Source organism: Falco punctatus, assembly GCF_963210335.1.
Source record: "Falco punctatus genome assembly, chromosome: 12".
NCBI classification, from domain to species: domain Eukaryota; kingdom Metazoa; phylum Chordata; class Aves; order Falconiformes; family Falconidae; genus Falco; species Falco punctatus.
In genome coordinates, this window is record NC_137592.1 from 6,635,516 (window position 1) to 6,658,586 (window position 23,071).

General features: G+C 40.3%; 1 protein-coding gene across 3 annotated transcripts in view; it reads left to right on the forward strand.

Moving 5' to 3' along the window:
- The window catches only part of PLCB1 (phospholipase C beta 1), a 408,255-nt gene that overhangs the window by 255,388 nt on the left and 129,796 nt on the right, over positions 1-23,071 (forward strand). For all 3 annotated transcript variants that reach the window (XM_080407721.1, XM_080407722.1, XM_080407723.1), the window contains 5 exons: positions 2,816-2,895; positions 6,829-6,882; positions 7,416-7,491; positions 13,748-13,848; positions 15,270-15,436. In XM_080407721.1, the coding sequence (XP_080263847.1) occupies positions 2,816-2,895; positions 6,829-6,882; positions 7,416-7,491; positions 13,748-13,848; positions 15,270-15,436 (478 nt within the window). The remainder of the gene's footprint in view (positions 1-2,815; positions 2,896-6,828; positions 6,883-7,415; positions 7,492-13,747; positions 13,849-15,269; positions 15,437-23,071) is intronic.

Below are 23,071 nucleotides of genomic sequence, written 5' to 3' on the forward strand. Positions count from 1 at the left end.
GCTTGATGCAAGCCCATAGAAGTCAGTCCAAAGCATCTCCTTTATTTTGTTGGGTCTGTGCTTAGGGCTGTTAGTTCCCCTCCTGCTGAGGGGTCAGACCACTGACTGGAAAGATGATGTGATCCTTGGCATATTTTCTGATCTTAGTTTTTTGGCTGCGGCTCTGTGGTGGCTGCAATGAAGACCCTAAAATGGGAGAAGGAATGAGCAAGTATTGCTTGTGGGTTGTTGACTTGGCACCTGCATCGTTAGAAATGGCTCAGCCTGCAGGTAGCCCTTAAAGTAATTTGGCAAGAGCATTGTGATCGCTTTGAAGAGCCGGGAAAAGCTAGCAAAGGAACATGGCAAGACTATTTATATAAATAATGCTTGTGACAGGCACAAAATAACTGAGTTCCCCTTACATTCCTGTCAACAAGCACTTGGACAAAGAGAATGAAGACCTGGGAGGTGGGATACTCCTGAAGCACTCTACTTCTGCTGTCTACAAAATACTTCAGTTTTAAGCCCAGCAGAACTAGTGAGAACAAAATGAAAGTCTATCAAGATCTGCTAAAAGCCAACGTATTTTCAATTTCTAAATAATATTTTATGTTGCCATTAATCTCTGCAGCTGTTAGTGTCACAAGGAGAAGTTTTAACTGCTATTATTAGTGCCTAAACAAAGCAGTGTTTACAAGATGAGCCTATTTTGAGCCTGGAAAAATGAGCTGCCAAGAAGAAAAACAGATGCTGCACTTAATATGCTTTCTGTTCCAAGAATCACAGCAAAGCAGTTGTGTTGCTAACGAACCCAACTCCTTCTCTTCTTTCTCACACCCCTGTTGTTTTCAAATTAGATCTAAGAAGGAAAAACAATTAAAGAAGGAGAATTGAAGTGGTCCCAAGAGGTGGAGGGGAGGACTATCTCAGTGACAGCAATTCACCTCCAGACCACCAAGTCTGTGCCCAAGGGAGGAAGGTTTCCCTGCCAGAAGAGGTGGTGTCTCAGCTGCTTAGGGGTGACGTTGGACTTGAGGATCTGATAGGGGAAGGATACCAAAGGCCTGTATAACAGTAGGCATATAGGTAGCCTTATCTCTTCCTCCTTGGGAGTGACTTTGCGAGACCAGTTTCAGGAACAAGATCTGATAACTTAAGGAAAAAAAAGTTGACACATTAAAAAAAAGAAAATAAGAAAAGCTTTTAACTTCTGAACCTCTCTGAAACCAGTCACCTAGTCACATGGAAACCTGAGGCTTTGCAGGTAAAAAAAGCTCATCAGCTCCAACATGACATAGCAACATTTATTTCATTGGAAGTCAATGATCATGATCAATTTTTATCAGAAAGAAATCCCCTTTTATTTTGTATTTTTCCTCAAGAAAAAGAAGATTCAAGGAGGGGGGAATACCTCCCAAAGGATATGCATCTGAGAGTCTGTGTGGCAATGGGAAATTTGGATCTGGGCTGATATGAAAGGAAGCTCAATTTTAGTTTCAAAGAAAACTCGGAAAACTTAATCAAGTTACAAAAAAAAAATATCTCATTGTTTGCAAAGGCATTGTTTATTTTTGTCCTTTTCTTTTAAAGGGGAGAAACAAAGCTATTCCAGAACCACAGTTGTAGTTAAAAAGGATTGCAATTAAAGATTGTAAATAAGCACCAAGTTAGCAAGGAAAAATGGGCTGAAGTTGTTGATGAAAAGCTGCAGGAGAGACCTGCAAGGGATGAGAGGGACAGAAGAATTAGTGAAAGTCTAAATTTAAGATTATCATCCTGGATCAGCCTTGCTGGGAATGTAGGAAAGGTCAGAGACTTAAGGGAAGGACTTCAGTAACATGCATAGACTTGAGAAAAGTCAGTCGGGGAAATAGAGGGAAAGTGAGGGAGAGCCATGGGAAGAGCAGTGCCTGCAGGCAGAGATGGGAGGTTTCCTGTGAGCCGCTGGAGGACATTTCTTCTCTGTGTCAGGGTAGCAAGAGGGAAAAATAATTTAGTGATGGATAGGACCACAGCGTAAGGATGTACTGTAGGGGGAAGAGGAGCTTTTCTTTTTGGAGTTGTATATCAGAATAATTTAAATTTATATCAGAATTTAAATTTATATCCTCGTATATCAGAATAATTTAAATTTATTCCTATATATTTTTGCTGGTTTGCTTGTTTTTTAAGCATGTTGCTTTTGTTGACTGGTAAGATCTTAGGTAGAGTCAGTATTACAGTTCTTAATTCAGTATACCTCATAAAAGATAAGGCATGGTATTTGTTGCATGAATTACTTCATGATCTGCAGAGAGAGTGATGCGGAGGCTCTCACAATGAGCTCTTGCAAGAGGGGACACTGAAGCAAGAGGCTTGCTATGGTATGGTCTGTATCCCACCCTGTGGGTTCAGTCTGTCCTCAGAGGGATTTGAGTCCCTTTTCAGCTTCATTTTGCAGGAATGGTGGTATAGAGGCTCTTTTTTAATCCTTAGTGTGTGAACCAGAACAGTGTCCGACAAACAAGAAAATTTATTTTTCTAGGGGCATTTATTGCACATCTTCCAGGAACTTGAATGTGTTTTGTTTCAGACTTTTCTTGGGTGGTTTGTTGTTTTTTTTTTTCAGGTCAGTGGGATAAGATATGTTTAAAAAATGTTTGTAACAGTCTTCATTTTTTTGCAGCGTGAGACAATCAGGTCTCACAGATGAGGAGGGAAGCTGTAATTGGAAAAATCAAGTTCAGACTTTAATTAGGCACTTTTTACTAACGATATAATTCTCAAAAATATTTTGCATTGTGTAAGTAAACATCTAAACTAAGCCTCATTTAATGAAATTTTCTCTTTATAGGAATGGTCAGATGAAGTGTTCAGTTTGGCAACTAATTTGTTGGCACAGAACATGTCAAGGGACGCGTTTCTGGAAAAAGCGTAAGTGGCCGTCGTATTTAATGCTGTGGGTGTTGCTCTTTTCTTTGCGTCATTTCCCTCTTTGCTTGTTAGTCACATTGTCCTCTATTGTTTCTGCTTTGATGGGTTGTCACTTTTGTAAACACGGGCTGTCCTTTCTCATGGTTTTAAAAGCCTGCTATCTAGATGTCATTTAAACAAAAATCTTGTTAGGGTTCTTCTTGCAAACTACTAAGTCATAGCAAAAACCAGAATTAAATGCTATCTTCCTTTTCCATACCAAAGCAGTAGTTTCGGCTGTAGTCTGAAGCTGTCCATTTGAAATAAGAACACTCTGGACTGAATTACTTCTGGATTATTTTTCCTTTTTTCTGTTTTTGATCAAAAAATGAGAAATGCAAGAAGACAGTTTTCCTTAGTCTGATCTCTCTGGTTTTCACATGATTCAGAGGGAAGCTGTGAATCCATTCATCTAGATGGCCTTGCACACTGCAGATTCAGAGTTGCCTTCAACAAAGTAGAAAAGCTGTTTATGAGAACGTTTGGGGTGTAAAAACACACCTCCAAAAGGAAAGTGAGCCAAACCCAAGATTAATGGTTCGCAACTGGATGATAAGTGCACATGTGGACAGAGTTTTGTGTAAGTGATGGTTTTGAGAATAGCATAGCAAAGTCTACTAGCCAGTGAGGGTGATGAACCAGAGCACTTGTTGGCCTTTTGGAGTTTTAAAAGAGGAGATATCCCCTCCCCAGCCTATGAGTTGGCTGGTTAAATTCACCTTTTTGTCTCCCCCAAACACCTTTTAGTTTATACCCACAGGCGAAGGCTCAGTACCTCAATACCAGGCTGGGGCTTAGGTTCCTAAAAATTGCCTCCATCCAAGAAGCAAGTTAATGGACCTTTTTTCTGGACTTTCCAAGGCTGTGCATGCCTGATTTCATTAGATGCACCCATAGTTAGTCAAAAGGTGCCCAACCGCTTAACTTCAATTTCATGTACATATTCATAGGTGCTTGTTCTGGGAAGGAGGTGTGTGTATTTCCTTCTGATAGTGTTCATTGTGGTGCAGCTGAACTCAACAGAAATTCTTGAAGAGACTCTGAAGGTTGGATGTTGCAGGAACTGTACAGCTTTGTGTCTGATAATGCTATGTTGGGACAGCAATGATAAATTAGGCAAACAAAATCCCAAATGAATGGAAACATTTAACACTTCCTTTTGGCTCTGCATGCTGACAGTGGGGATAGCACAGCCAGTGGATAGATAGCACTGTGCCAACCTGCAGACCCAGGTGGGAGAGCAAGAGCAGAGGTGACTTCCTTCAGCTCCATAGATTTGTAGATGAATTACAGGAGCATTTTGATATTACTATTTCCATGCTCCATAGGTTTGTAGATGAATTACAGGAGCGTTTTGATATTACTGTTTCCATGCTCCATACCACTCGATTTCCCAGGTAGCCAGTGGACTTTGCTGACAGGTCTGTAGTGGGGAGGATTGTGGCTGCACCTAATGGGCTTTTTTGTATCAGATTCAAAGGAGAAACATGTTATCACACAGTAGGGTAGAACTAGTCTTATTTGGAGCCATTTTTCAGTGGTTGTTCAAATTATATTAATTAAAGATGAAGTCACTGGACACATTGCATAGATTCAATAGCAGGCAAGCATGGCATTCCTGTGTCTTTTTCTTTTTCCACTAATTAACAAATCACTTGGGAACTGTAAGGTTTCCAAGGTCCTCTGCACAGATGCCAAATCAGTCACTTAATGAATCTTTGACTTTGAAGATTAAAAATACTTCCCCATTATAATTACTGTACTAAGCAAAGGGTTGTTTCCAGTCCTATCAGAACCGCCTTGTTGAAATAGAAAAGCTAATTGCATTAGACCAGAATTCAGGTGTCTTTTTTTTTTGTTTTGTTTTGTTGTTTTTTTTTTTTTTTTTTTTTTGTGGCATTCGGTCTATTGCAGCATGGGAAGTGCAATAATAAACAGCTTGAGCAGCTTTCTTGTGGTTTGGTCAGATGAGAAAAATAGGGTTCATTTGGGAGGAGGGGTGGCTAAGAAAAAATGCCATTTTGGTTATAACGTGCTCATTCCTCTGTTGTAACCATGTGGTGTGTTTTTGTGTTGGAGTACAAAAATGGACACTGGAGTACATTAGTACTGGAATACTGACCAGTGCAGTAACAAGCAAAGGATTGACTGCGCTGCAGAAAATTTGCATTACTGTTACGTCCAGCATGTGTTTGGAGTTGGCACTGCACTAGTGAAAAGAGACCTGCTGCCAGTGGGAGTATCTCCTAGCTAGCTTTTTAACAGGAGTAACATGCTTGGGTTTCTTAGATTGATGGGTAATGGCTGCAGGGGAAAAAATAGTGTCCCACATGCAGCAAAGAATTTGGGAGGAAAAAAGGTGGCAAGTACATAAAGGTGGGGTTTAACTGTTCTTTAGACACACATTTTTAGTTTGCTTTAACTGAAGTTCAGAATTCTATTTATTATTTTTTTTATTCTCCTAGATTTCTTTTATTTCTAGCTTTCTTGACTGCAGAGGAAAACATTAAATGATTAAATGTCACCAGAATGTATTCAAAAGTTTCAAAAAATAGAAGGCAAACTAAAGTCAACCTTTTTTACTAACCGCTGTGATTTTATTTTTTTTCTTTTTAATCTAGCTCAGTGCTGGGAGATGAGGCAGAAGGGATAGTATTTGGTTTGGTCACACAGTAGCACAAGAGGTTTTCATTTCCAGAAGATGCGTGTGAGGAGGCAGGGATTTGTGAAAATGTTCCTATCCTAGTTAGGGATATTAGCATGAACTTTGTTTTTGAAGTGGTTGCTACTGGCATTTTTGGTTGGGAAGAAAAGGAAAGTTTATTAGAAACATGCAGTTTCTTTTTCTTTTGGTAGGCCAGTGGGTAGAGAAGAAGGTTTTTATTAACAACAACAAAAAAATCTCTTAAATATGTAAGTGTTGCTGCATTTTTCACCAGATCATACTACGGCAAAACTCATTTGAATTTTTAATTATATTCAGGTGGAAGAGATGAAGCGCTTGAAGTTGTGCTCTTCACAGGCTGCTGCTGGTAGACATGCTGGTAACCAGTAGTCCTTGCATACTGGGAGTACCATCAGATAGCAGCTCTAGGCCCAACTGCTTCTCATTAAAGCTACGGGATGACTCTTGTTTCAGTAGGCTTTGAAACAGTGTGTTGAAAGATTTGGACAAAGATAGATACATCCTCATCCTGCTACCTTAATGGGCATGTGAGAGAAGTCAAAGGTCCTGAGACACTGAGATGCTCTAAATACTCAATTCAAAAGCTGGATAAATGCCTGCCTGTAGATGGTTTCAGCATGTAGTTTTCTTATTGCTTCATACTGGAAATCTCTTGGGCTTACCTAAGGCTGCTAAATATACTGCCGCTTTTGTTTGTGCAGACGCTTCAGTTGACAGCGATTTGACTTCCTTCCAGCTGAGGAGTGACAACATTTAGGGTCAAACGGAGAAACCTTCACAAATGTGTGATGAGGAGAGCTTAGGACGGCAGGGATGTTGGTTGCGACATCCAGGGATGATTTCAGCCTCTGGAAGAGGATTACAGCCACCTTTCCAGTCAAGTTGTGTAGCCTGTGTGCTACAATTCAGTCTGCTGGTAGACTGGCAGGCAGCCTGGGTGAGAAGGAGCTTGAGGGGATGAAAAATGTGATGCTAGCTGTACTTGGAATGCCCTGTTGCGAGACAGACAGAATTTGACACTATGAGTATGTTACTGTTGAAGGAGAAGGTATTTACTTATTAATGATATCCCAACAGGTTTTCATATTGGGCAAAAGACCTGCGTGGAACTTGCCGCATGATCAGAACACTAGCACTGAGCTATAATGGTAGTGGGGAGGTGCTTGAAAATGCTGTAAAAATAAAACAGGGTGCTTTTCTCTCCACAGTTACACAAAACTTAAGCTGCAGGTGACTCCAGAAGGGCGCATTCCTCTGAAGAAGTAAGTTCTGTTCCCCTTCCTTACCATATAGTCTCTTCTGATTTGAGTGTGACTCTGTTTGGGATGAACATGTGGCCCCTGTGTCTAGAAGAATAATTTTATCTTCTGTTTATAACACATATTGCAGTAAAGAGTGGGCAGTGATACTCAGGTTGTCTCTGTTCAAATACTCTGGGTGTAGATCACCCTTATGATCTTGTGAGCAAGATCCTTAGCTTCTCTACCCTTGTTCATTCCAGTTGTGTAAAATAAAAAAACCCGTAATTTCTCTACCTCAGAGACATGTCGTGAGGATAGATGTATTCAGATTATATGTCACTAGGGTAATAGGAAGAGAGCAGTGGTGACTTTCTCAAATAACTGTCCACTGTAATAGGAGCTTGTGTGGGGTAGAGTTAAACTCATTGTGAGCACCATTAAACTAGTTTCTCTTACCAAGCAGAAGCAAATGGAAGTAAATAGATAAAGATGTGGTAGACTGGGTAGCGATATTCTGTCTTTAAGGCAATTTCCTGTTTCTCTTCGTTTTGCAGCATATACCGCTTGTTTTCTGCTGACAGAAAACGGGTAGAGACTGCGTTAGAAGCTTGTAATCTTCCATCTTCCAGGGTAAGAATCTGCATTTATTCCTGGCCCTTACCAAGCGGTGCCTGTATTTGACAGTGTATACTCTGTGGGGTTGAGGACAGTTTATCAAGGCTGATCGTGCTGCGCTACCTTTGCTGCTGGAGCGGCCCTCAGCAGCTGGTCTGTCTTTCCCGCACAGAAGTTCCTGCTACATATCTGCAAACCTGAGTACTTTGGATGTGAAACTGTGTTGGGACCAGCAGTGCCCGAAAGAAGTGGCTGCACCTCAAATACAGTGTTCAGTGTTCAGCCCCTCAGTACAAGACACACTGAGGTGCTGGAGCGTGCCCAAAGAAGGGCAGTGAAGCTGGTGAAGGGTCTAGAGCATCGGTCTTGTGGGGAGCAGCTGAGGGAACTGGGGGTGTTTAGTCAGGAGGAGACTCGGGGGACCTTATTGCTGTCTACAACTACCTGAAAGAAGGCTCTAGGCAGGTGGGGGTCAGTCCCTTCTCCCCAGTAACAACTGACAGGACAAGGTGAAACACCCTCAAGTTATGCCAGGGGCGGTTTAGATTGTATGTTAGGAAAAATTTCTTCACCGAAGGGGTGGTCAGGCATTGGAACAGGCTGCCCAGGGAAGTGGTTGTGTCACCATCCCTGGAAATATTTAAAAGATGTGTAGAAGTGGCACTTAGGGACATGGTTTATTGGTAGACTTGGCAGCGCTGGTTTAATGGTTGGACTCAATGATCTTAAAGGTCTTTTCCAACCTAAATGATTCTATGATTGTATGAAGTGTGAATGGATTAAAGGAAAGGGCAGGGGATTGTGTGACCTGTCCTAGAGAAATACAGTGAAAATATTTTAAGAATTGGTGATTGTTGCACAATTTTCAAGGCATGATTTTGAAGCAGCGTTAGCTGGAGGTATAGCTAATGGTGTAATCCGTTTCCTTCTCACAAAAAAACCCACGCCCCAAACCATATAACTTGAGTTAAGCGACAGTTGGAACTCACTGTAGCTTATCTAAAAGGTGCATAGAGTAAATGTTGAAATGCTGTAATGTCAAAGCTGTTAATGCTGTGGGGATGCAGCCATTGTATGCTGCTAATTCAGGCACTCTCCTCAACCCAGAGCATTTGCAGGATGGTATCGCACCCCCAGGAAGGTGCTTTTTCAAGAGGAATGAGCTCAAGCATATCATTCTAGTTAACGCTGGAGTGAATACGTCCTTAGTCTTTCCTCTCAGGTGGAGGTTCCCCTCCAAGAAGCTTCTTGCAGGATAGTTCATGTATTCGGGGGTGCAAGAGGTAGGGCAGAACTGGCCTTTAGCAGAGGAGAGCCTGCATCTCCTGGCCTCTTGCTCATGTAGAGAACTGTGCTGTGCTGTTTGCTCAACCTTTGCTTCCCCAATAGAGCCAATTCCTACAGCTACAGAAGAGCAATGGAGCAAAATCTTCACAAGCCAAACCTGATACGCCTTAGCAATGAGACTTTCCTTCATAGGTTTGGGAGCTTAATTTCATAAAATTCCAAGGAATGTTCTGTGAAGTAGGTATAAAAGATCCTAATAATCATACCTAAAGTAATGTTGTGAGGTTAGAAATATGGAAAGAATAATTTTAAAGATTTTTTTTATTTAATTATTAGCAAACAAGACAAGATGTGCAAAAAATCTCTGAAGCATTGCTTTTAAAGCAATTGGCCTATTTCTGTTTACTGTGTATATCTGGAAAAAAATAATCTAAACATCACTGGAGTCCTTGAAAGGAACTGCAATCTTTTTCTGCTATTTATTTAAGTAGAGCCAAATTTACGTACACATTGCTAGATACTTGTTGCTGGGATACCATCTTGGAAATTATTCATAATATAAAGTAGATCCTTTGTTAGGTTGGGACAAAAGAGAAATACACTTTGTGCAACAAATAAAATTGTGATCAGCATTGAAAAAAAATATTTTAGAAGCAAAGTGCCTAAGAAGCATGAAACTGAATCTCAGAGGTAATGGAGCAGAAGAAGATCAGTACTTCAGCTACGGCTCTTTTCCTTTGTGTTCCTGTTTATTTGAACAAGTGATATTCTTAGCTTCAACTTTCAGCTTTGCTGCCCCATTGTACTGCATGAAAAATGGTGTTCCCATAAAGTCTTGGAAGAGCACTGAACTCTAGGAGTGTGCAAAGCATAAATATTGAGGAATCTTTCTCAGCAAAATTACACTAAATTATTCGGAGAATTCATGAAAGTCTCTTATGGACATGAAAAGTTTAGGCTTTCTGGGTTTTCATATTCATGCCTAATGAAGATCCTTCTGAAGACTTTTCTCCCCAAGTTTTCATAGCTCTCATTGCTCTAGGAAGATACAGGGCTTGTTGACCGTGAGTTTCACATGATGATTTGCTGCACCTCTCAGAACCTGTGGATGGCTCTAAAATACAAAATGAATCACAGTCTTGAGTAAGCAAAGCCCAAGTCAGCATTTATGTCTCTCTTCTTGATTCATAGTTTCAAGGTTGGGACAGTCCTTCATCTGTCTTATGCAGTGACCTGAGTGTAGGGCAGCCTGAGCTGTGTGGCTAAGGAACAGTACTGCTGCACGGACTTGTCTCTGATGGTACAAACTTCAGCTTCTGATAGCCTCGCTCTTACAAATTCCCTCTGTGCGTGCTTGCTAGGGGACCTCGTGGGACAATGTGTAGGCACTGCGTTTAGTGTGAGAGGAGGAAGAGTCCTCATTGCCTGCATAATTCCTTTCATCCTGCTGTAAAAGAATACAACCAGACAGGGTCCCCAGAAGTTCTATAAATAAACTCTTTTTATTTCATATTTAGGGAGCTTAATAAGGAATGAATTCTCTGTAGCACTGAGCACTTATCCCTGATTCGGCCGAGCAGTTAAGCATGACTACAGTCGGGTGACCCACCGACTTCAGGTCAAGCACATTTGCAAAGAATGGGTTGATTTATTTATGTATGTTCTGGGTCAGACCCAGCATGTGTAGAGTCTTGCAGGATCAAGCCCTATGTGATCTGATTTTTGGCAGATTTCATCATCCAGCAGAACTGAAAGCAGAGGAATGTTTAAATAAATGTTTAAATGAAGATTTACAATATGCCAGTGAGTTCTTGAGTTTGGCATTCAATTCCCCTATGATGTGGGTTTTTTTCATTTTTATTTTTTTTTAAATCTCAGCTGCTTTTGGGAAAGAGGGAGTGCTTTTTGTTATTGTTGAGTATTTGTATTTCTTTTGGTTTTAGTCAAAGGTGTCTTAAATAGAATCTGAAGAGCTTTATTTTAGCCACCTATTTGGCTGTGAAGACTTGTTCCTGCCTTCCAGATAACGTAGAGGTTCACAATGAAGCACCAGTGAGCTTGACTGTTAATGTAAAATAAAACAAGCAGCTATTGAGTCCAGTATGGGCATATTATCTGAATTAGTTGTTGTGCTGCCAAAAATATAACAGACTGGATACAGATGTTATAAAAGCAGGCGGGTTACCAGAAAAGTCGTAAATCAACAGTGCTTGAAATTAGTAGAGAGTCTTAATTACAGAATAAAATTGAATGCCAGTACTCAGCAAAGCTGGAAATGAGGGATGCTCTCATGTGGTACAGAAAGTTTGTGATTTGTTCCTTGGACTCAAAAAAAGAGATGAGCGCATAAGGTGTGTGGGTGGTTCCACTGAAATGTGGATAGCTCAGACCAGGCTGAGGAAGGGGGCAGCGTATTTTAATCCCCTTTGGCAGGCAGGCTTTTGGAATCCAAATATAGTTTTGTGAGATTGTGCCTGGGGTGACAAATGCTTGCAGAAAGGCTTTCATCTCCCATCTAGATCTTTGTGTTTTGCAGCCCACTGATTACATTACTGGAAGGAAATAATAAATTATTAAAAGATTCTGTACTTACGCGTGAAGACTTGTGTTGGTTATCCTCTTTGTGGATAGCCGTTTGGAGATACGTGTTGGGAAACTGAGGTGTATCTTCCTAACCGGAACAGAGTGGCAAATAAAAGCCTGGATCTCAGGTCATTGGGAAAAGATCCACAACTTGTTCAGTTGAACACCTTCACATCCCCTGTAAAGGAAAAACGTACAGTAGGTCATGGGAGAGTAACCCTGTGGCAGTCGCAGAAGCAACATTTAAAATGCTCGTAAGACAAGTGCTGGCTGCGCAGGGATTATAGGTAGAGGGGTGCCACAGGACACTGGGGTGGCAGCTTTAACAAGAAAATTCACAAGCTTTATGAATATTGGCCTTGAGGAAAACACAAGCATCAGCAGTCCTACTCTCAACTGAAAGCACTGCAGCTCAAATTTATCAAACTGTAGTGGGTGCAGTTTCACACTTAGTTCAGCATCACCGGCAGCTGTCACTGAAAGAAGCCATTTCCATCCTCCAACTTCAGGTTTCAGACTTCTCCATCCACCCTTGTATTTGATTTAGCAGTTGTGCCATTGGCGAGTTAACCTGGCTCAGCGAGCTGATCCCACAGTAAAGTGCACAAGGTTGTTTTGGCTGAGTAAGTTTTGAACCAGTTTACCCTGCAGCCACTCGCACAGTCTGCCAACAAAGAAGAAGGCACAAGGGTCTAATGACCGGTGACCTTAGACCATCGGAGCCTGAAGCTGGATACCCAGACGGAGCAGCAGAACAGCCCAGCTCAGTCCCAGCGTGAACTGGGTCAGGTTCAGGCCATGCTTGTGGACAGAAACACTCGGCGATGGTCATCATACAAAACGCTGTCAGGCCTCTGCAAGTTTCATAGATGAGAGAGAAAATGACACCTGTGGCATTCACTTATTTATTTATTTTAACCTAAAGCAGGAAAAACACACAAGTTTCCTTCCATCTAACAAAGGCTTGAATCAATGCTTTCAGTTCCCTTGGCAACAGGCAGAATAAATAAAAGCAACCATTTCCTCTATCAGCTGCTTGCTTCTGAGGCGAACAGGTTCAGTGATGTTTAAAAGCAAACGGCTTTGTGTCCAAGGTAGTTTTCCTCCTCTAGTTCACAAGATTTGGGCTTTATCTTGGAGGAAAGAAGAGGCTGGACACATGGACCCGTGGTGCTCCTGAAGACTGCATGTCATAGCTTTTGTTAAAGGTAGCTTGCATGGAGGAAACTTAAAAATTAGATTTACAGTATTTGCATTGCATTTCACGTTTTCTTTTTCTTGTCTCTTTATAAGGTTTCTTCTGCACAAAATCCAAGCTTCTGTGCATTTTCCTTTTTTGGTGCGCTGATGCAAAAGCAGAAGCCAGTGAGCACACCGTTAGTGTTTTCTGCTGAAAAAGGCTTTGCCCCTTCCTTGGGTCTTCATGTCTTCCCAGCCCTGCTAAGGAGGCAGCCCTTGCTGTCTTCTGCAAAAACTCTGGAGCTTGAAGGCAGTGCCTGCAAGTTGGAGGAGGGCTCTTCAGCTTCCTACAAATGACTGTTTTCCTTACCCAGTCCAGTAATTCCCTCTGGTTACAAACAATAATTCTATTTTTGGGGGGGGAGAAGCTGGCAGGTATAACAGGGGTGGTGAAAGTGTCAACGAAAAGCAGGTGTTTTGTAATTTTGTAAATTGGTTTAAATTTTAGGAAATGTAAGAAAAAAATATGCTGCTATCTCTTCTATAGGAGGGCATTTTTATCAATTGCTGTAAAAGAAATCTGATTGCCAAATGCGTCACACTGAGTATTTAGAACAAAGTTGTATGGAAAAGCTACGTTGCATAAGTCTTGCCCAGAATCATGGTATCTGGAATGTGTATCTTCAGGAAGGAAAAGGAAACATTTCTGCTGCTGTCAGGGAACAAGTGTATTAATGACGACTCAGTGACCCAGTTCATTCCCCAGTTCTTTGAAAGCTTTGGAAAGATGAGTGACGTGCTCGTCCTCTGTAACGCTGCCATTTTGCTTGCTGAAGCACACAGGCTCAGCACCACTGTCCAGCCACCCTTCTGGGAGTGAGCTCAGAGCCCACATGTTATATCATGATATAACTATTTATGCTATAGATAAGGGGGTTAGATGGGGAGAGGTCCATCCTTTCTTCCTCACAGGTACACAGAGAAAGAGATAACTTTGCCTTATGGAAACTAAGATTATAGATGTAGTTGTATTAATTTTTTTTTAAAGACGTACTCTTTAAACTGCTCTGTTATTCGGGGAGATTTATTATTCTGCAAAGTCTGGGCTTCTCTAGATTGCAGGAAGGAAATCAAAAGCAGCACAGTAGTGAATGATCTGTTTACAAAGAATGGATAAAAGTGCTATATTGTTCTCTCACTATATTTTTTCCCCATTTCACAGAATGATTCAATCCCTCAAGATGACTTCACGCCAGACGTGTACAGGGTGTTCTTAAACAACCTCTGCCCTCGGCCTGAGATTGACCACATCTTTTCTGAGTTGTAAGAAAATGACGCGCTTTTTTTTTTTTCCTTTCTTTTGTTTTCCTCTTCCCCTTCACTGATTTTCTGGGCTGGGGATGGCAGAGTAAGTTATTTAGACTACAGCAGCATGCAGTGATTGCCAAGAACAGATTTCAGTATCAAACAGGGCAGTTATTTAACCTTGGATCAAGGGTTCCTTCTCTCCCAAGCTTTTGACTCTATTTCTAATGGCCAGAGTTTAAAAGTAATTTGTTCCTGGAGTAGCAGAACTGCTGGGTCTTGTTTTTTTGTATGGATTAATTTAGGCTTCCATGAAAGTAAAAGAAGAAGAGTAATAAGCAATAGCAACGTGCAATAGGTGTGAGAGTATCTATAATCACCCCCAAAAGCTTAATTAGGAGTTGCAAAAAATGCAGTAACTTTTAGGATTTGTGCATCATGAATTCACACCGTGAAATTAAATTAGCAGCCAGCTACAACTGATTTCATACATTTGGTTACAAGCTGTATAACTTGTGTTGCTTCTACCCCTTGCAGCAAGTCATTGTACTTCCCAGGTTCAGCAGAGCCCAATCAATGGAGTCAGAGCATGAAGCAATATGAAAGCAAAGTAATTTCCAAAGTACATCCCAAGACCGCCAAAGCAATTAGTGAATTTATCTTTGCAACATGGGTGTGCTCATGTACTGCTTTTGCACTTCTTTTCTCTGAGGTTGAGGTTTCAGGGGAACGCGGCCATGGCCTAGTTTGCTCCCGTTGAACCCGGGGGTAGGCTTTCTGTTGTGCTCTCGCAGAGTAGAAGTAGGCCAGTCCCGAGTGCTGTAGACAACGCCAAGCGCGTCACCTGGCTTGGAGGCTTCCTGGATCTCCACCTGGGTACAAATTGTATGCAAACTCTGCTCTTTTTTTCTAACTTTCTAAATAGGAATCATCTTGCTTGCTTTGCAGAGTGCCTAGCAATTTTTAGCAGGTTTATTAAAAAAACCCACAAAACAAAACAAAAAACAAAAAACCCCAAGCAAATACTAGAACAATGAAACCAGGGCTGGTGTTATTCAGCAGTAAAATCAAACAGTTGGGCCAGGAATGCCAGCAGAGTATTTGTGGCGAGCTTGGGATTGAATTCCACATCATTTTCTCTTTTACATTTTAAAATTGCTTAATTCCAGGAATTCAGAGGTATGAAAAGCTTTTAGCATTGCTCTGAGTCTTCCCATTGATGTCAATAATAGTGAACGCTTTTAAAAATCTTATTCCTAGATGTTTGAAGAAGAATGTTTGTCTTTACATGCTGGCAAAGTAAATTAGTCCAGAGACACGGTGGGACGATGTTTCTGTTGTATTATAGTTTGAATCTTGTTTTGGTTTCCCTGGGAAGTTATAGAACATTGAACGAGATTTCAAGGAAATGTATTTTAATGACTTTAACTTTCCTCTAGTGGTGCCAAGAGCAAACCATACCTTACTGTTGATCAGATGATGGAATTTATAAATTTTAAGCAACGTGATCCACGTTTAAATGAAATCCTTTATCCACCGTTAAAACAAGAACAAGTTCAACAGCTGATTGAGAAATATGAACCCAACAGTAATCTAGCAAAGAAAGGTCAGTGGTTTTTCATTTCTCTCTGTACATGTTTTCTGATTTGAAACAGTGACTCAATTATCCTATAGCACATGCTAAAGCAAAATGTGGTTCAGAATCAAACTGCATTTCCAACTATCTGCTTTTGGACTGTACAAGCCTGTGAGACATCGTGTGGTGCATTTTTAGATGTACTTGGTTGGGAACAATTTAGGAAGGATGGTGCTGGTTTCAGTATTTACTTTTCAGTATGTGTAATTGATAGGTTAGAACAGTTGCTGTGGTATGCAAACTTAAGCAAAACCCTTACTATCACAACAACTATTTACCAGCAGCTGCAATGTAAAAATTAAAGAAGAAATCAATGGTGGTGAAACTAAGAAGATGATATTTCTATCATTTAACAATAGTAATAAGTCCAGTCTTCTGCTTTCTGATAAAGTGGTAGACAAAGTAAGATGTGGGAGTAGTTGAGTGTGTTTTGTGCTCTAATCACAGAAAATTCCCTTTTTGAAAGTCTTGAGCATTGTCAGGGCTTAACTGGGCATTTTGCCAAAACCAGTGAGAGAACTGCTGAAATCTCTGCAGATTTTTTGCTACCACCACAAGTCTTAAAATAGCATTGAATTTGTGTCTGCATCCTGTTTTATTGCAATCCACATATCCCAATGATTACCCCGGCTTTTAATGTGTTTATACCTTAGAAATTTTAGGAGCATGGGAATATCCTGAAAAACAGATCTAATATGAAAAAAACCTGGTTTGATCCAGAGATTTCAGATCCAGAGGAAACACAAAGAAATTGTCTAGAGGTTAACCGAAGGCACTCCCGCCCCTCTCCCCGAAAGCCTTCTGTCCTAGATGTCTTCCTGAAGGAAGGCTGTGGCTCTCGATGCCACAATCAACATTGTCTCAAGGCAAAACACTTCTAATTTTTCTCTTAAGGTTTCTTATTTTTCTAGTCCAATCAAATTTAGTGTTTCCAGAGGTTTTTGAGGGAAGGTTAAATCCTGCTGCTTTGCCAGGCTTATGCAAAATGTCTTTTGATGTCAGTGAGAATACTAGCACAAGTAGATGAAAACACATTGTGACCTCCTCTCTCATCCGTGCAAATATTAGAACATTTCTCTGTGCTTACCTTATTTCACATCAGTAACAGGAAAGTCTGTTACCTAAAAGATGATCCTTATTACCCAAATATTGGCATTTCACATAAACTAAATAAAGGATTTATTAGGAGGTGTGCTGGTGTGCTAGCAGAACACCAAAGTTGAAATGAAATCACCTTCTGACTAGCAATAAGGAGGAAGCATGAAACAAAGCCTCAGAAACAAGAGTGTTGTGATGGTGTTTGCTAGCACCCTCCAAGCAGGATTTGTGGGACACCTTCAGCTCGTGCATGTTTGCTCCAGGCACTTTTTCTTCCATAGGTGCCTCTATTTCTAGGTACGATTTATATTGCCAATACAGAATCAGTTCTCACAGAAAATACTGACTTTAGCAAGGGGAAAGCAGGTCATAGCGAGCTGATTCCTTTTGTGTGTTTGGTTTTTGTTTGGTGGTTCCCCCCCACCCCCTTCAAACTTGTGCACTGAGGTCCAGCAAACTCAGCTGGAACTGACACAACCCGTGGGCCACCTCTCTACTGCAGAGGCCACCTCATATAGCTCCCTGCCTGGCAGCTGAGCTGCAGCAACTGGCACATGCTGCTAACCATGCTTCAGTGTGAATCCCCAGCTTACTGCCTTAAAATTACATGAATTGCCTAATCAGGAATGCCATGGGGACACAATATTTTTTGTGTATCTGCTCTAAGCTGGGAATGTAATTCACTGTATATTAAATGAAGTGTAGGTGTGGACTCAGTCCTACACTCATAGAATAATTGCAAACAAATGCTGCATGTCTGTAAAATGTCATGAAAATATAACAGTATATTCAAAATAATGATTTACCCTTTTAATATGGTGTTTGGAAAAGGGATTGTCACTCAGGCTTTCTGCTGTCACAAAGGACAATTCCCAAGGTTTTTGAAGTACCCGGGCAACTTCTGAGACTGTGATGCATGTGCTTCTCAGCAAATAAAATTTTATGCATTGAAAAATTCTTCTAAATAGAATTAGGGATTTTCCCTTGAAAACTTAAATCCAAATTCATAAATTAGAAACTATGTGCCTTTGCACAGCAGCCTGACTTCTTGATCCCACTGCTCTGTTTGGACCGGGTAGACCTGATCAGTTCTAGACCTTCACTTGTCTGCAGATTGTGTCTTCTACTTTTCCATCTAATGGTATAATTATCTGTGCGCATCCACTGTACAATAACATTCCTTTTTAATTCTTCTTTTCACATAGCCAACTAAATGAATTTCTTAAGAATGGTTGTAATGTCTCTCAACTTTCACAGCACTAGTCAAATGCTTTTGATATCTCATGATTTTCCTTTTCTGTGATGGCCATTATAGCCCTTCTTTTGTACCTGTTGCAGCTAAAGTACAGTATTTTGAACACAGTAAGCAAGAGCTGTCCGTAATATTTCAAACTTTTACAATATGGCTCTTCAGGTACTTGGTAAACTCAAATGCCCGTGTTCTTACTGGATAAGGGCCTTAGGTTGCAAGTTTTCAGTAAAAAGACTGCCTGTGTTCCTGCTTGTCACTAGTGTATTTTTAGGTATTGCATTGCTGGGATGCGACTGAGCTTTTGCAACATCAGCACATACAGAGGCTTGACATCTACATAGGTTAAGCATCTGGAGTAGTATTTCATTGTGGTTGAAGCAAGCTGTTGTGATTAATGCTTTGTGTCATACAGTAAAGGAGATTAATGCGCTATGTATAGCGTGTTTTCTTATCAGGTAGAAGCAGAAGGAAGTTCCTGGTTCTCTCACTGTCAGCAGAAGTGTACCGGGCAGCTGTTAGGCCTGGTTTAGTAGGAACCTGTAGTTTGGTACTTTCAGGCTGTAAAACATTTCCCTTGGGTGGCTGGCATAACTACTAACTGTACTTACTCCCTTTCAAGTTGCCATGTTGATAATAAGATGTATATCAATAAATGGATTGGCAGGTGGGAAATTTCTTATTTGCTCTTATTTTTAAGGATCTCGTTACATTATGGATGGGAGATGGGACATTGATGCCAAGTTTCACATGTGTCTGCTTACAGTGTCAAGTTCTGGTTTCTAGAATTATGTGAAATTTACCATATAAATTTGGTTCAAATTTTGCAGAAATGTGCTGGTTCTTTCTGACTTTATGATGGAATTAATTTCTAAAAATTCCTAAGTTGAAAAGGACCTCAGAACTTTGAGAGCTCAAATCCCATTGTCTCGTTTTAAACCTTTCCTTCTGAAAGAGTGTTTTGAAAACCGCTGAGTAAAAGTCTTGGCTCTAGGGGCATCCTGGATGTCTCTTAAAGATTCTAAGCATGCAAGAGCTCTGCCTGTGTACCAGACTAGCAATGAAGAACATGGAACCAAGGTCTGCTAGGGAAAGGAGATATGAAAAAGCTGGAATCATGTTATAGCAATAAAATATATGCTTCCCACCATCCTTGTTGGTGGGAGCAAGACAAGGGTTAGGTTATTATTAGCCATTATTTTTTAGAGTGGTGTTTATAAAGAGAGATGGCCTTGACTGTAGTATAAACTTCAAAAATAGAGTCTGGGAGTGCTTTGGAGATTTTCCGGGCCAACAGATCTGTACACCAGATTGCAGTTAGTAGCAGGCATCTTTGAGATAAGTAATGACATAAAGACATTAATTTTTTTCTCTTAAGTATGCATTTGTTTAAATACTATCTCTGCCTACTTAATTTTAAAGGCCAAACCTTTGGATATGCACAAAAGAAAATAACTTTCCTCTTATATTTCCCAGGATTTCTTTCTCCAGATTTTCTCAGCTGCACCTATTTGGACATACTGTATATCAATTTTAGTTACCCATGTATTTAGGATTGTAAGGGAACTGGTTCTATGACTCTTTTTGAATTCCAGTATTAGTTCTGTTTTGCTAGTGCACGTTTATTGGTGGTAGTTGTGCTGAGCTTTTCTTAGGTGATAAAGTAAAGCAAGCTATTAACGTTAGATTAAGATATATCTAATATTATACAGCATTTACTATGTGTGTTTTTCTCATGGCAACCTTAACACCAAGAAATAATCACTTCAGCACAAATGTGGTTTTCCTCCCTTAAACATCAATACATTTTCAACATTTTCATCCCACCACGTTATATATACCTTTTAGTTACTGCTTAAGAACAATTATGCATTAGAGCCTTTTGGTGGCAGAAGGGGGTCATTTCCTAGGCAACAGATTTTAATGGCAAAAACAAGTACTATGCAACTGTGGCTACACTTTTAAGACATACTTCATAATACTTCAGGCATAAATTCTGATGTATAAACCATTCAGGCAAATGGTGGGGTTTTCTGGCACTGCAGCATTTGTAGGAAGTGCTACAAAATGGTTCAAATCCTTCAGCCTCCTAACTGTAACGTTGGAAATCAAGAATACTTACCAAAAAAAACCATTAATGTTGGGATTTTCAGCGCTGTCCACCATTCCAATTGTATTAAGAGACGAGCTGTCAGCATTGTTTCTCATTCTCAAATGATGACGGAACAATAGATCCCAGTCACAATTTATTACCCCTTAAAATTTATAAGCCACACAAAAGTCATAACCTATCCCATGCCGTCGGCAACAAGTGCTAAGTTAGGCTGCTTGCCAGAAGGCTTGTTTAAAAATTATTTTAAAATATATATATATATATCTATATGTAGCAAATGTTAGTCTGAATAATGTATCACCATAAATAAGTTAATGGAAACTATACTTGTCAAAATGTATTTTCAAAATACGTTTATATAATGCACTGCATTTTCTTTTTACTTGCTTGGTTTTTAGTTACTCGTGTAAAATTAATTTCAGATCTTGCACTTATTTGGAAGATTGCATCTCAAGTAGAAGCTTAAATGTAAAAAACTTTTAGAATGGAAAATCCTCAATTATGAGGATTTTTTGCATCTGCGTTACAGGTAAAGTGCTTCATCTCTCTAACTTAATGGTGACAGCTTGATAACATAATGAAAGAGTGATGTGGACCAGTAATAATGGATTTTGCAACAGTGTGCAAAGACACAGTGGTATGTGGCATAGTAAAAAAGCAAAAGTTTTTACCTTTTATTCTGTGCTTGCCGTTTAAAACTGTAGGAGCTGGCTTAGATTTGAGACCCATGTGCTTACGCATAAGAGTTAGGTTTTGCTATTGGCACAAGAATTAATGAAAATATCAAGAATATGTTTAGGGTTCCAGGGAGGGCAAGTTTCCTAATCTTCTGTGTATAATGCAGATGCTTTGAAAGAAGCATGAGCTTTACAGAAATGCATTCTGGGACTGGTGTCTGGTACCAAGAATAGCTCCACTGATATCAGAGAAACCATGTCAAATGTAAAATGGACAGACTTATTGTGGGATTTGTATCTTCAGAGCTGCAGAGCATAAACTAATCATGATAATGTAAGTTAAGCAGTCAGAGCAGACTTGTGCTAACTAATATGGAAGCTGACCATACCAGGACTCTAGTCCTACATCCTGGAAACCTGGTAGACCACCTAATGGACCCCAGGCTCAAACCCTACAGGAAGATTTAAACCCTATGTCCTAACACTGAAAATGGATGAAAGAACCTGGAGCGACAGGACCACAAAGCAAACACGAGTAGAGGTTTTGGAGTATGTGTAGAGGCTGCATCATTCCCCTCAGCTGGAGCTTTTCCTCAGAGATAAGTAAAGAGTCTTACATCAATACTGCATTTCAAGGGTTATGGAGACACGATTTTCTGCTGCTGCCTGCCTGTATTGTGTTTGACTCAGCTTTAGACTATCAGAGCCCATAAGAAGAAAAGGCTCAAAAAGTAAAACAGCTTCTTTCTGCTTGTTGCTGTTTTACTGTCTCTTTTATGGAACAGAGGGAGGTATTCAATTTTAGCAGCAGCATTTTATTATTTGAAGATGGATATCAGAAGTTTACTTCTGAAAACATAAAGCAGCATGGACTCAAGTGCTGAAGGAAATGAATGTAGATAAACTTTGAATAAATGCTGTGGGATTTGCCTCTTCATTATGATTGCTACAAATGCAGTGCTTTGCAGCTGGAAAGGGCCCATGAGGACAATGGGAAAGAAGAGTGCTGTGATCCAATAGGTGACATCTAGAACCGGTGGCAGAAGAGAGCAGTTTTCCTGGCTCTGCCACAGATGAGTTCATTGACATTTCACCATCCCCTTTTACATGCCATTTTGGTTTTTGCTTCATCCTTTGGTCAACTCGACTAAATAGTCTGCCTTGAGGAGCGAGCTAGCAGTGATCTGTGAGTCTTTTGGTATGAATGGTATCTGTCATAACAGGGCTGTTAACATAGTTGGAGTATGTACACTACTATAATACAACGACCATATGAGGAAGTTTCTCTTACAATGTCAGATGTAATCATCTCCTCTAACAATATCCTTTAGCTGGAATATGAGTGTTGCCTATAAATACATCAGGGTTAAATGCTGGGTGTGTGTGTGTGTGTGTCAGAAATCAGCGGTAAGCTAAAGGACAATGTTGGCAGAAGAACACAGAGGTATCGAGTGGTCTTGAATAAAGTTAGACAGGCAATTTAAGAGAAGTTTCCTAACAACATGGTTTGCACAGCCTACAGAGGTAGTAAAGAGGGCAAAAAAAGCAATTGTTGTTAAGATAGAGCTTGATTTGTTTATGAAAAGGGTTGTTGAATGCAGTCCCTCTGCAGCTGCAGAGCCAAGTTTAAAAAACAGACAAGGAAGTCCCTTTAAAGGGACTGAAGGCCCTTCTTTTTAGTTTATCTGAACTGTCTTTGCAGAGCCATGCCTTTACTCTTTTCCACTTCTTTTTAATATTAATCTCTTCTTCGAGTGGAGGAGTTTCTGGAAGTAAAAATATTAGCCACGATAAAGGCTTTTCCTAGTTTTGTTCCCGCCTCTCTGCTCATGCTCACACTCTGCTCTTATCTCTTCCCATTATACTACAGAATGGTCTTGTTGGCAAGTGCATTAATAGCTTATGTAGAGAAATATCATTTAAGAGGGGGAAAAAAGTATGTATTTTTAGATGTCTTTTAATGCAACTTAGCAATTGGAAGTATGCCAACATTTAACATTATTACATCTCCCAGGATCACTCTGAGGCATGCTACAGAGCACGTTCTTCAGAGGTTTGGGAAGACAGTGACATATTCCAGTAGTGGGCCTCTTTCAGTTTTGTCAGAAATAGCTGTTGTATTGCTGAGATTGATGGTGGTTTTATCTGTCTGATTTAAAATCTTTCCAATTATCTAGTTGTCTGCCTGTCTTGGAAATCTGCCACGTTGTAAAGTGCTCATTCTACTGCTAGCTAGGAACTAGTGTGAAGGTGGTTTTGTAGTGGTTTTATAGCTGTAATTGGATCTAAACTATCTGTTGTCATTTATCCTGTGAGGGATATCCTGTCAGAAACAATTTCTTGCTACATCTGTGCTGAAAAGTCAAGAGCAGCTAGAGAATGGGCTTGTCTGTAAAACCCTGCAATACCATAGACTCTCTGTCCACAGTAGTTTTTGTAGGTGGCTGCAGTTTGGGCTCGAAATGTTC